The sequence below is a fragment of the Trachypithecus francoisi genome, unplaced genomic scaffold, assembly GCF_009764315.1.
Source record: "Trachypithecus francoisi isolate TF-2019V2 unplaced genomic scaffold, Tfra_2.0 Lachesis_group17, whole genome shotgun sequence".
In the NCBI taxonomy this organism is placed as follows: domain Eukaryota; kingdom Metazoa; phylum Chordata; class Mammalia; order Primates; family Cercopithecidae; genus Trachypithecus; species Trachypithecus francoisi.
This window is the reverse complement of record NW_022681462.1, coordinates 2,178,377-2,190,386: the sequence shown is the minus strand read 5'-3', so window position 1 is coordinate 2,190,386 and position 12,010 is coordinate 2,178,377. Positions and strand designations below refer to the sequence as shown.

The window sequence follows — 12,010 nt, the reverse complement described above, 5'->3', positions numbered from 1 at the left end:
GCGAGTCCTTTGGTGAAGACAGATGGGTAAGGCCAGCATCCCCCCATGAGTTTCTGAGAACACGATTTCCAGGGGACCCTAATGGGGGTTCTGTGTAGGATGAGGTGAGTGATGAAATGAGGCTGGGGGCTCTGGTTCAAGGGTTTCCTCCTCCTGCACGGCCTCCTGGACTCCGCAGAGGCTGTTAGAGCATGTAGTGCTCCCCTAAGGGCAAACACTTTCTTCAAGGAACAGCTCACGAGGATGACATTCCAGGTCACCTGTGCTGCATCCAAACAGAATGGAGCAAAGCAGAGGCTTCCTGCCTGGCCCCAGCAGGCGCAGGAGGCCCCTTCTTCTTTCCGTTCCTTACCTTCTCCCTCTGTCTGCTGGCTCCTGGCTGCCCACATTTGCCTGGGCGTTGCTTTCTTGGCTGGACACCTCCTTAAGCTCAGCTCCACGGAAACGATCAGGAAAACAGTCCGGTCCCTGGTCCTGGTGGTGCACGTGCCTGACAGCCCACCTGCGCAGCAAGAAGACGAGGCGCGAGAGCCTGGAAGGCGACACAGGCACTGAGCCAGAGGGAGAGGAAAAGCCCCCCACACCTCCAACCCCCAGTCTTTCCCTCTCTCTTTTTCTCCCTGTCTCTCTCTCTGTCTCGAGGGGTGGGGCAGAAGCAGTGATGGCCAGCAGGGTGTGGGTGCTGGGGGCCCTGTGGTCTACATTTGCATCTCCGTCCCATGGGGACTGTTTATCCCCTTCTCCCTCCACCCTGCAGTCAGGGGCAGGCTTCCCCGGAAGGGACACTCTATTACCATTTGTCCTTGTAGCACTTGGACTCTGCCTAAGGCATGATCCTTCAAACGGGGGATTAGCTCACTCCTTTTGCCCAGCGGAGAGCTCTTTGTAACGACTGCCAAGCACAGGAAGAGTAAAGCAAGGCAGGTTTCAAACGATGACAACATTGAGAGCAAGGTTATTTATGTATTTATTTAGAAGTGCCTGAGATCTGATAGAGCAAGGCTTAAAGGAACAGGCATCCAGGCACAACCTGGAGTCTTTTCCAAGCTTTTATCTTATTGGTGTGTTCTTGTACAAACTAGAGTTTTCTCCCCAGGCCTGGGAGGTTCCTTTGCAACTTGCCTTGGGCCCTCTCCCGGAGCCGGCCCTGCCTGGAGCTTGCAGTAACAACACCTGCGACCGTAGTACCCGTCCCCAGAGCTCATCTGAGTCGCACAGGCCTGAGGGGTGCCTTCCCTCCACCCTGCCTGCTGCTGCTGGTGTCCTGCCAGAGGGGAACAGCGGGGAACAGGCCCAGAGACTCCATTCTGGTTCTCGGCTTCTGGTTTCCCTGATTTGGCATCTGCAGTGCCCTCCCCTGGACGGGGTGTCCCCAGCCAGAGTCGGTACTGAACAACCTGGAACTAAGCCACCAATTGTCACATACCTTGACCCTAATCACACACTTATGACCTTAGCCTAAGGGAATACACTGACTAAGAAAATATCCCGGTAGGCAGGTGCTTACAGCTCCTGCCGCAGACATATTTGGAGGTATCTGCCCCTCCCAGTCTCTCTGCTGCAGACAATTCCTGTACCCACACCCTTCCTCTGCCGAGAGGGTGGAACAAAGGTCATACTCCCTCCTCCAGCCTCAGACAATGGGACTAGGACAGACAAGTGATGCACAGAGAGCCACTCAGGCCTCTGAACTGAGAGCCACTTGAAGACGGGTTTGGGTGTTTCAACTCATGGTCACATGGCAAAGGCTGTTTTCAGCCTTGTGCCGGCTGCTATGGGAACAGAAAGAACCAGAATGGAGGGGACATGCAGCAAGAAGCACAAAGACCATGAAACTCCATGAGAAAATGGGAGGCGGAAGGTGGCTACCTCCTCAGGTCCCCTTCTGCGAGCCTCATGGGCTCTGTTTCCTGGAGATAGTTGTGTTGCTAGCTTACAACACACCCTGTATCAGCCCTGCAGAGCTGACTTAAAGGCGTTCTCTTTTTCCCTTTATGAACAAAGAACCTTAAGACAGCTCTTTATTAGTAAAATGCGAACAGTGAACATCACTTACATGCCCAGCTACAAGGGACTAGTTAATAAACAACGGTGGAGCAGTATCCTTCATAATGAAAAGCATGAAGAATAAATAGATACGTGAATTTCTTTTGCGATAATCTGAAGTAAAAAGTATAGAACATATGACTATGTAGAACTCTGGCGTTGGAAACAACCACCTGGTGGAAGGAAATAATGAGCCTGGTGTTTGCTGGGCACCTGCCGTCAGTCGGGGCTTGGCTCTGAAGCAGCTTTCAGGCCACCTGTGGGGTAGGCACTGTTAGATGCATTTTTAGAGGACACTTGAAAAGGCGAAATGACTTCCTCAGGATGGGGCAGCTGTTGAAGCTGGAGTACGGATGTTATCAGAGAGAGGCAGAGCTTGGAGTCTTACTAATCTTGCAAACAAATGCTTTTGGAGGGACACCTGCCCTGAGGTCCAGAGGAGCACGCGGGAGACCCTGCCAGCGCCATTTCAGACCTCATCGCCATCATCCTCAGCACACCACCGCGTCCACCGAACCAAAGCTCTCCCACGGCTGGCTGCTCTTACCACCTTCTCCGGTTGGCTTTTTCTCTGAAATCTTCTACACCTGAGCAAGTACCTCAACGTCAGTTTTCATTAAGCAATTTCAGATAAGGGCAGTTTTCCTTAGACTTTTCTGAACTCAGAACATCTGACCCAAGAGGAAATTACTCACTGACAGTTTTCAGGCTGCTCTGCTCCTGACCCTTCCTTTTCCAAATCTTCAGCTCCACCCCCATCTAGCCCTTCCTCCTGAGAGGTCGCTACCTTCTTTCTGCCACAGCGTCCCCCAGGCCAAGGTAGGGACTGAAGCTGGCCGGTTACCTGGCAAGCTCCTGGCCGGTGAAGGAACCCTGGCCGGGGTCAGCCAGTCCTCTGGTCTCCATGGCGATCCCCGGCTGCAGCACTGACGATGTCTCCTCGCATGGCGAGTGGGCTCTAGGAAATCAGATATGCAGCAAGCGGAATTGATTTCAAGCCCATGAACCTCCTGGACACAGCCAGGAGTGAGACAGTCAGATGTTCTGCTTAACAGGGAAAGCCGCCCTCAGAGATCCTCATCCCAGGGGCTCCCCACTTCCCTTTGCCTCCTGCAGATGGATTCTGGGTTTTGGTATAAACGTGGCCTTTCCTTTACAGCAAGGAAGGTAGCTACTGTCCAGGGCTAGGTGAAGGGATGGGGAGGTGGCAGTACACGATGGCCTGGCCCTCCTCAAAGCACTGGGTGGGGAGAGGTCCCTGGGCTTGCCATTTTGAGCCAAAGCAGCTGCTTCCATAAAATGACTCCATAATGAGGATTTTGGTTCCAACACTTCTCGCCTGCTGAATTTCATCTTCTGAGGCCAGATTGAATACCCGCTCCTTAGGGGTCTTCCTGAGCCTCCCTTCCTACTGCGTGTGCTGCAGCCACACTGCCTGGGCAGTTGTTTGTGGGCTTGTCTGGCAGCGTTCCTGGGAACCCACTGGTTAACACGAAGGCCCTGCAATATTGCGCAGAACTGGCCTAGCCCTCCACACACAGTTCAAATAATTTGTACAGTGCTTTCGAATGAGACTCCACTTCCCCTAGTCCCTTTTGCCAAACACTAGGCTCTCTCTCCTGCAAGGCAGAGGTAAGGTGTGGTGACCCCTCTTGTGCAATCCATTGTGGAAAGTGTGATCCCAGAAAGGAAAGGTGCCCAAAACTCCATGCGAGCACCAGTCACACCAGCGGAGTCTGGTTGAATTGCCTGGAAAAAGACTAGGAATGTGTCTGGGAATATTTGCGTTTCTTTTAAACCCCCTTGGGCTGAAGTTTGATCAGCCTGATTAAAAGGCAGCCAGGCATTAGCCTCTAGGGATTTGCACTTCAGTCTGTGAATCTTGAGGAGCCCAGGTAAGACAAATTAATTCTATCATGTGACCTGTTCCAACCTCATTAGCCTTCTTAACAAGGAGGCAAGAATTAACACCAGGGAAAAGCTTCAGTCTCTCCCCGGTGATTGATTAGAAGTCAGAGTCCTTGAATCCTGGTGGCCGGGCTGCTGCTTCTCCTACAGATTCCTCCCTGCCTTCTCCAGCAGCAGGGAGCTCAATCCCGTGTCCTGGTCTGTCTGGGCCGTCTCTTGACTGCCCCACCTGTCCACAGATTCTTCCCTCCCACAGCCTCCCCACACTGAGGCTATGTTTTCTCTCTGGAACCACAGGGAGTCGGGTAGCTTGATCTTCTACCTTCAATGACCAGAACCTGTGCTACTTCTGGGTTTGCAGGCCAGAACCCCCAGCTCACCCAGCCGTTCCTCCTTGTGGTCAAGTCTCTTCCTTGTCATGGTCCTTCTCCCATGAGCAAGTTCCTGGGGTCTTGCTTGACTGGGCAGGGAGACTGAGGCCACCCTGCTGTGACTGGAGCCCACTCTGGGAAGACTGTTGCTTTGTGTGTTTTGGGTGGTTTTTGATGGTCATGAGCTACCATCAGCGAAAATCCAAAGCAGTCCTATAACGCAGGCTGCTGCCAGCCAGAGGACCCCGGCTTGTGCGTGTGCAACTGATTTTTTTGGAATGAAGTATTGGACCTTCCCATTGATCCGAGTCATTCGATGTGTTGGAAGCCTTGGTATGCAGAGAACACACTCACCTTTCCTTCCAACACCATTCTACTCACAAACACAATACACAAACCACATGCCATTTAGTGGCTCTTTACTGTATGCCAGCCACAGACATTTTATCATTTCATCCACACAACAACCCTGTAAGAGAGGAAATGGAAATTCAGAGAGGTTAAGCAACTTCACTGAGGTCCCACAGCCAGGTGGGACAGCCAAGATTCCAATGTTATTCCATCCCATTTCAAAACTTGCTGTCATCCACTCCATGAAGCTGCCCTATGTTTTCATATATGGCAGAGATGAAAATGAAATTAAAAGGATGGCTGAGGACTGAGCCCTGTGGCATGCCACTAGAGACATTGCTCTAATCCGTACAGCTGCACCATAGGCATGGCTCTTTATTTTCAAACCATCTGATTGAATTCTCCCCTTATACACATAAGAAACCCGCTCTTGTCTCATTTGTGTACGTGAGAGGCCCTGCTGCAGTCCAGAAGCTACGATTCCCTTGCCCTCTTCATATTCTGTATACTATAAAGGTGGGATGCATGCTCCAATGCACCTAGGTTGGTTGCAGGAGGAGGCAGCAGAGGTCCTTGGATTCGAGCAGATGGCATGGGGGTGGTGGTGTGGCAGCAGATAGCTGGGCGGGGGCCCTGTCGCAGCCTGTGTGCCTGGAAGATCTGGAGGCAATCCCAAGGATGGAGGTGTTCTGCTGCCACCAGCAGCTCCTCAGGGAGCTGAGCTCTAGGCACCAAGCAGTCGGCCCAGCGTTTTAGCGTAGTCTGGTTCCTGCTAATTGCATGAGGGCACATCCTGAGACCAGATTTATTTGCATTTGCGGCAAAGGAATTAGATGACATCAGAGCTGGTGCGTGGGTGAGGAGGGCACAACCCACCCAGGATTGCAAAGCAGACCTGCAACCAGCAGCAGGGAGAGCTGTTGCATGTGGACGGGATCTATGATGCCCACTCAGGGGGAGGAGGCAGAGTGGAAAGGTGTCAGGTCCTGGTTGGAGTCTCTGCTCCAGCACCTGCAGGCTGAGTATTCTGTTGACTGGTCACTGACTCTCTCTGGGCTTAAGTTTCCTGATCTTCACAAAGCAAATAAAGCGAAAGTTGGCAATTTCATGTGGGTTTCAGTGACCAGAAAGGCACAACTGTCCGTGAAGAACAGGGAGAGCCTTCCATGATGCAAGTTCCAGGGGCCTGATGGGGGTGCCCATTTCTTCCCTATGCCTTGCCCCACTTCCTTTTTTTTTTTTTTTTTGAGACAGAGTCTCCCTCTGTCGCCCAGGCTGGAGTGCAGTGACTGGATCTCAGCTCACTGCAAGCTCCGCCTCCCGGGTTTGCGCCATTCTCCTGCCCCAACCTCCCGAGTAGCTGGGACTACAGGCGCCCGCCATCTCGCCCGGCTAGTTTTTTTTTGTATTTTTTAGTAGAGACGGGGTTTCACCGTGTTAGCCAGGATGGTCTCGATCTCCTGACCTCGTGATCCGCCCGTCTTGGCCTCCCAAAGTGCTGGGATTACAGGCTTGAGCCACCGCGCCCGGCTACCCCACTTCCTTCTCAATGCCTGAAATTCTGTTAGATCAATGTCTTTCTTTTAGCTCCAGAGCGCTACCTATATTAAATATCTGGGGGTGTTTACATAGTAAACCTCATTAATTACTTCTCCCAGAAACTGATTTTACCAGGCAGATGGAGGGGAGGTGGGAAGAGAGGAGAGGAACTGATGTCTGAGATGACATTTGGAGTCCCCAAGGACACACAGGTACCAAAAAAAGGGAGATCCTTTGGCAACTAATGCAAGAATGGTAACTAGAGTCTCCCTGGGAAATGAGAGTGTTGGGGCCAGGCTCTGTCCTGCTTGTGGCTGGTGGAAGGGCCTGGGGCAATGGCTTGACAGGACCTCAGTCTCTGTAAAATGAACAGACCAGGCCAGGACAGCCCTGGAGCTTCCCTCCCACGTGTGGGCGGCAATTCTAAGATCCCATGTGGGGACGATGCCTTCCAAAGAAGAGGCCCGCCTGACGTTGGTAGTTGTCAAGAACAAGAATAACTAGTAGAATGGAGAGAGCTGCTTTGAAAGACAACATGATTTTCACCTTATAATGCTCAAGTTCTACGTTTATTTGCACAGAGGAATTAATGTTGGTAAGGTGAAGGTTTCTTGTCACTGGGCGAGGACAGGGGCTCCCACGAGAACTGCAACCGGAAATTAACTTTGCACTTGGTGAAGCATCTGATGTTTTCCAGCAAGATGGGTTTGGGGACGTGAGAGTAAACAGAGGTGGCTTTTCAGCACAAGGATGGGGAATATGACACTTGAGTTTCCCCCTTCGCAAGCCCTGAGGAACTTGAATGATTGTAACCCTCTGCTGCTGGCCACATGTGGTGGGGACTGAAGCCAGTGCAGTTTTAAGTCTTCGGTCCTGGAGAAGCGGGATGAAAATTGTTTTCTTCGGTGGTAATTGCTTTGAGCTCCACTCAGGGAGTAACACAAGACCACTCTTCTGTCAGACACAAACCCCTATGCCCCAAAGCTCATTCGAAATAGCTACACCAGGAGATGGATCCAGGATTTAAGGTGCCCTCAGTCCTAGCTGCAGTTCTTTGTAGCAGAGAATAGCCTGCTTCTATTGCCTTATCCTCACAGATGTGCCAGACAGCTCTTAAATAATTGAGCCAACTAAAAAGAGCTAAGTAGAAAAGAAAAACTCAAACTTATTTTTGGTGTGTTCAGGGTGTAAACTGTTTTCATTCAAATGAAGTGTTTTCTTTTTTTTTTTTTTTTTTTTTTTTTGAGACGGAGTCTGGCTCTGTCGCCTAGGCTGGAGTGCAGTGGCCGGATCTCAGCTCACTGCAAGCTCCGCCTCCCGGGTTTACGCCATTCTCCTGCCTCAGGCTCTGGAGTAGCTGGGACTACAGGCGCCCGCCACCTCGCCCGGCTAGTTTTTTGTATTTTTTAGTAGAGACGGGGTTTCACTGTGTTAGCCAGGATGGTCTCGATCTCCTGACCTCGTGATCCGCCCATCTCGGCCTCCCAAAGTGCTGGGATTACAGGCTTGAGCCACCGCGCCCGGCCCAAATGAAGTGTTTTCATTCTTCCTTATGACGTTCCACTATAAAAATAATTCCAATAACTTAAAAACTGGGCCTCCAATTCGATGAAAAGACCTTGGGGCAGGGAAGTCTCAAAGGACAGAGACTTGGTTGTGCCTTCCTCTTGGGGGCAGTCAGCGAGGGGCCACACCCACACGCAGTTCCCAGTGCAGCCTTCTTGATATCACTGAAGATAAAGAGTGATTAACATTCGTGTACCCCAATTCTCAATCATTTATCTCAAAAGCTTTCCAAAAGGACTGGAATTTCAAGACAAAGAGGGGTGGCTTGTCCAAACACCGTTTCTCTCCGCTCCAAAATACTGATGTGAAACTTAAAACTTTTTACGTGGTAGGTGTCGGAGTCCTTTGCTCAAATCAGGTAGCTAGACAGGTGCAGGGCTGGGCTGGGAATTCGGGGAGGGGCTGGGCCCAGCCTCCATCCCTGAGGCCACTGTACCCCATCCTGAGCACACACTGTCATTCCTTTGTGATTCCATGGAACATTCTGAAAATTTGTGGCTGGTTAAAGCCACTCTTGCCTCTGTAAGATAAAGCATAGCTCTCTCATAAAGGAAGCGCTCTTTCTGTCTCTCATTTTGAAATCTCGGTGGTGTTTCCATGGGATACTGTATTAATCTGTCAATTTACCACGTGAAGGGTAGGACCGAGGCCTGAGTGGAGCTCAGTAAGCCTCAGCTGGTGGTCAGGCTGAGACAGCAGGGCTTGGACACAGGTAGGAAATGGGGCTATCTGAGGTCAAGGAGAAGAGACCAGAGAAGGCCCACAGGAAGAAGTAATCATTTCCAAGACCGGGAGTGAGAGTCAATGGGCACTCAACCACACGGCAGGGGCCGTGCCGGGACCTCTGCATTCACCTCTGCTGTAACCTCACCACAGCCCTAGGAGGCAACACTAGTACCGATTCATATTGCAGATGAGAAAACTGAGGCTTGGAGCCATTGAGCAACTTTTCATAGCAGGTCAGTTGCGGAGCCAGTGTTCAAACCCAGGCAGTCTGACCCAAAACCTGTGCTGTTAAACCATCATTCTGGTCACAGAAAGTGCAAAGGAAGGAGAAGGGAGGACCTTTTCTCACCCATGCAGACGACAAATAGCATTGTCGAAGGGCATCAGTTCAGAGCCCCGACCATGTGGCTGATCCCTAGAGCAAGCTCTGACCCTTGTCAGCGTGCGTTCCAGAGTGAGCCTGCAGAGAGTCTGCTAGAAGCCAGAGGCCGGTGACTGGTATTAGCGTGGCTTAACAAGCTAGCAATTCATTTAGCAAATGGTCGTCTTCTAAGAGGCCTTGCAAGCCCTCTTGAACAGGTCACAGGTCAAGCTGGGCTGGCTTGGAGGTCACTGGCCAAAGCAGAGCCAGGGTGAGTCAGCAGGACCGCAGTGCTGTCAAGTCAAGCAGACATTGTGGGCAGGAGCCGCAGCAGCCTACAGACCAGGCCTGCCTTCTCCTGGGTGCCTACTCCAGTGAATATCTCACTGGAAGGAGCCGGACTGAGATCCCATGACTGCCTTCTCTGCCTTAGGGAATCTGGAAGCTCCGTGAGATGCTTGGGTCATGCCCCACTCCAGGCAAGTGGGGTGCAAAGAGGAAAAGTTCCATTCTGCTTCAAAATCTTCCTGATCCTGACAGCCTCTGGTCCTTCTCCCAAGGTCTTGGGCCCAGGATCCTGTGGCCCATCCTTGGGCTCCTTCTCCCTGATGCCCTCTTTTGATACTCTCTTTGAAGCCCTCTTCAAGGGACTCTATTAGCTCACACATGGGAAATAAACTATGAAAACATACAAATGTTTCAAGAGTGAATACAGTCCTAATAGCGTTCTTTGTTCTTTGAAATAAGGAGCAATGCCTCAATTTAGAGGACTCAGTCTCCAGTGGTGGGACACAGGCATTGACAAAGGGCTAGTTAGGATAAAGGTATTTGAGTAGGATGGAATTTTCGGAGGCGTCTGGAGCGATATGACACTTCCTGGAGCCCCAGCACCGAGTTAAAATGGTTGGAGGAAATAAATATCTGTTGGGATGCTCTGGGATCTTCCTTCCTTTGCCGAAATCTCAGAAGGTGGGGTTCAAGGGCTGTGTGGGTTTGCATAATGGGGACTCAATCTCTTTGAAAATGATTGACCATCACTTATTAGCAGAGTTTGCTGCGGAGCTGGGACCAAGAACATAGACAGAGAAAAAACCAAATGTGTATTTGGGAGAGGAAGTGATGAACACAAATGAATGAGAAGAAATGAGGCACGAGGGTCCAGTGCTGGGGACTGAGGGATGTTACGGCATTTTGGGGCCGTCAGACAGTGTGTATTTAAGCTGCGTAATTTTCAATTCTATATATGTAGGGTGAAAGTAACAGAAATGTTGGAAAGAAAGTTACTCGTGGTTCAACTCAATCATCTCATTGAGAATTTAAGAAACATGGCCGGGTGCGGTGGCTCACATCTGTAATCCCAGCACGTTGGGAGGCTGAGGCAGGTGGATCACCTGCGGTCAGGAGTTCGAGACCAGCCTGGCCAATAGGGCAAAACCCCATCTCTACTAAAAATACAAAAATTAGCAGGGTGTGGTGGTGGGCGCCCATAATCTCAGCTACTAGGGAAGCTGAGGCAGGAGAATCACTTGAACCCAGTGAGCTGAGATTGCACTACTGCACTGCAGTCTGGGTGACAGGGTTGGACTCTGTCTCAAAAAACAAAAACGGAAAAACTAAAAACAAAGAAACATAAGGGTTTAGGTCCATGCACACTAAATAGGTCCCTTCCGACGTCCTCACTGTTATACCAGGAGCTTGGAAAAAATGCTGTTCCATTCTGCAGGTGAAGAAATTGAAGCACAGGGAGGTTAAGTGCATTTTCCCAGGTCTGCTAGGAAGTTAGGAATAGGGCTCGAAGTAGAGCTCAAGGCCCCAGATTTCCATTTCCTACCTGTGTCAGGATGTCATTGGTGGGGCTGATGGCTTGGCTGACAAGGCACAACCCACTCCCTATACAGGCCCTGGGCATGGCCTGCCTCCAGACCCTCCCCTGGAAGCGAGGGCAGGGCATTGGATTCATGCTACATCCTTGGTGCCCAGCTCAGGCTGCAAACCCAGTTCAGTGGCTGGTGCACAGCAAGAGTCCAATGCATTTTTGATGACTACATGGGAAAGTGTGTCAGTTTGAGGAAGTTCTTACAGTAAAATTTAGTCTGCTGCATTTGAATCTTCATTTTCTTATCTTATAGCAATTAAGTGACTATGTAAGCCTGCTTTTCCACATCTCTAAAACAATAATACAGACTAGTTTCTGGGGGTTGTGAGGATTAAGTGAGATGAAAAATGAAGTTGGCAGTGCTGTGAATACCTCCCCCGCCCTCCGACCTGTGGTTGGCCAATGTGAAGGCGTCCTTCCGCCATAGTCTAGATCCGCTGTGGAAATGACCAGGGTCAGGCATAAAACGAAAAGCCCATCTTACCTACTGAGGCCATTTTCAGCACGATCGAGATCTCGGTCAGAGGACTTTACCCTGAGGTGGGTCCTGGAGGAGTGGGAGTATTGGGTGTTGATCTTGGCCATCTTCTTGGTTTGTCACATTTAGCCCCCCAGACGATTGCTGAAATGTGAACACAAAACAGATACATCATCAGGACAGGAAAGTAACTGCAAACCCAGCTCATCACGGACAAGGGCTACCGCACGTGGCCCCCCTGCAAGCCCTGGCAGGCACGCCCTCCGCTGTCTCTTGTAGATCCTGCAGCAGTGAGTTTTAGTTGGACATCTCCGGGCTCTTCTTTCTAGCCTGAGGCACAAAGTCTTTTTTTTTTTTGAGATGGAGTCTCGCTCTGTCACCCAGGCTGGAGTGCAGTGGTGCCATCTCGTTTCACTGCAAGCTCCGCCTCCCGGGTTCACACCACTCTCCTGCCTTAGCCTCCCCGAGTAGCTTAGCCTCCCCGAGTAGCGCCCACCACCGCGCCCAGCTAGTTTTTGTATTTTTTTAGTAGAGACGGGGTTTCACTGTGTTCGCCAGGATGGTCTCGATCTCCTGACCTCGTGATCCGCCCGTCTTGGCCTCCCAAAGTGCTGGGATTTACAGGCTTGAGCCACCGCGCCCGGCTGGCACAAAGTCTTTTACTCATTTGTTATGTTATGTTACCATGCTGCAGAGCTGCTCAGAGTTAAGTGCTGAACGAGCGAATGAATAAATAAATGAAAGACCAAGTGGGTATGTGATATAAGGAAGGTGAAGCCCTCATGATT

General features: G+C 50.9%; 1 protein-coding gene across 3 annotated transcripts in view; it reads right to left on the bottom strand.

The window, feature by feature from the left end:
* CNGA3 (cyclic nucleotide gated channel subunit alpha 3) overlaps positions 1-12,010 on the bottom strand; it is a 59,953-nt gene that overhangs the window by 22,779 nt on the left and 25,164 nt on the right. The window contains exons 1-4 of one of the 3 annotated variants that reach the window (XM_033238939.1): positions 3,315-3,403; positions 2,891-3,004; positions 2,468-2,633; positions 353-532 (exon numbers count right to left, since the gene is read on the bottom strand). In XM_033238939.1, coding sequence (XP_033094830.1) covers positions 353-532; positions 2,468-2,535 — 248 coding nt within the window. In that variant the 5' untranslated portion in view covers positions 2,536-2,633; positions 2,891-3,004; positions 3,315-3,403. Of the gene's footprint in view, positions 1-352; positions 533-2,467; positions 2,634-2,890; positions 3,005-3,314; positions 3,404-11,228; positions 11,367-12,010 lie in introns of those variants that run through there. The other 2 variants (XM_033238938.1, XM_033238937.1) reach the window with 2 other exon arrangements.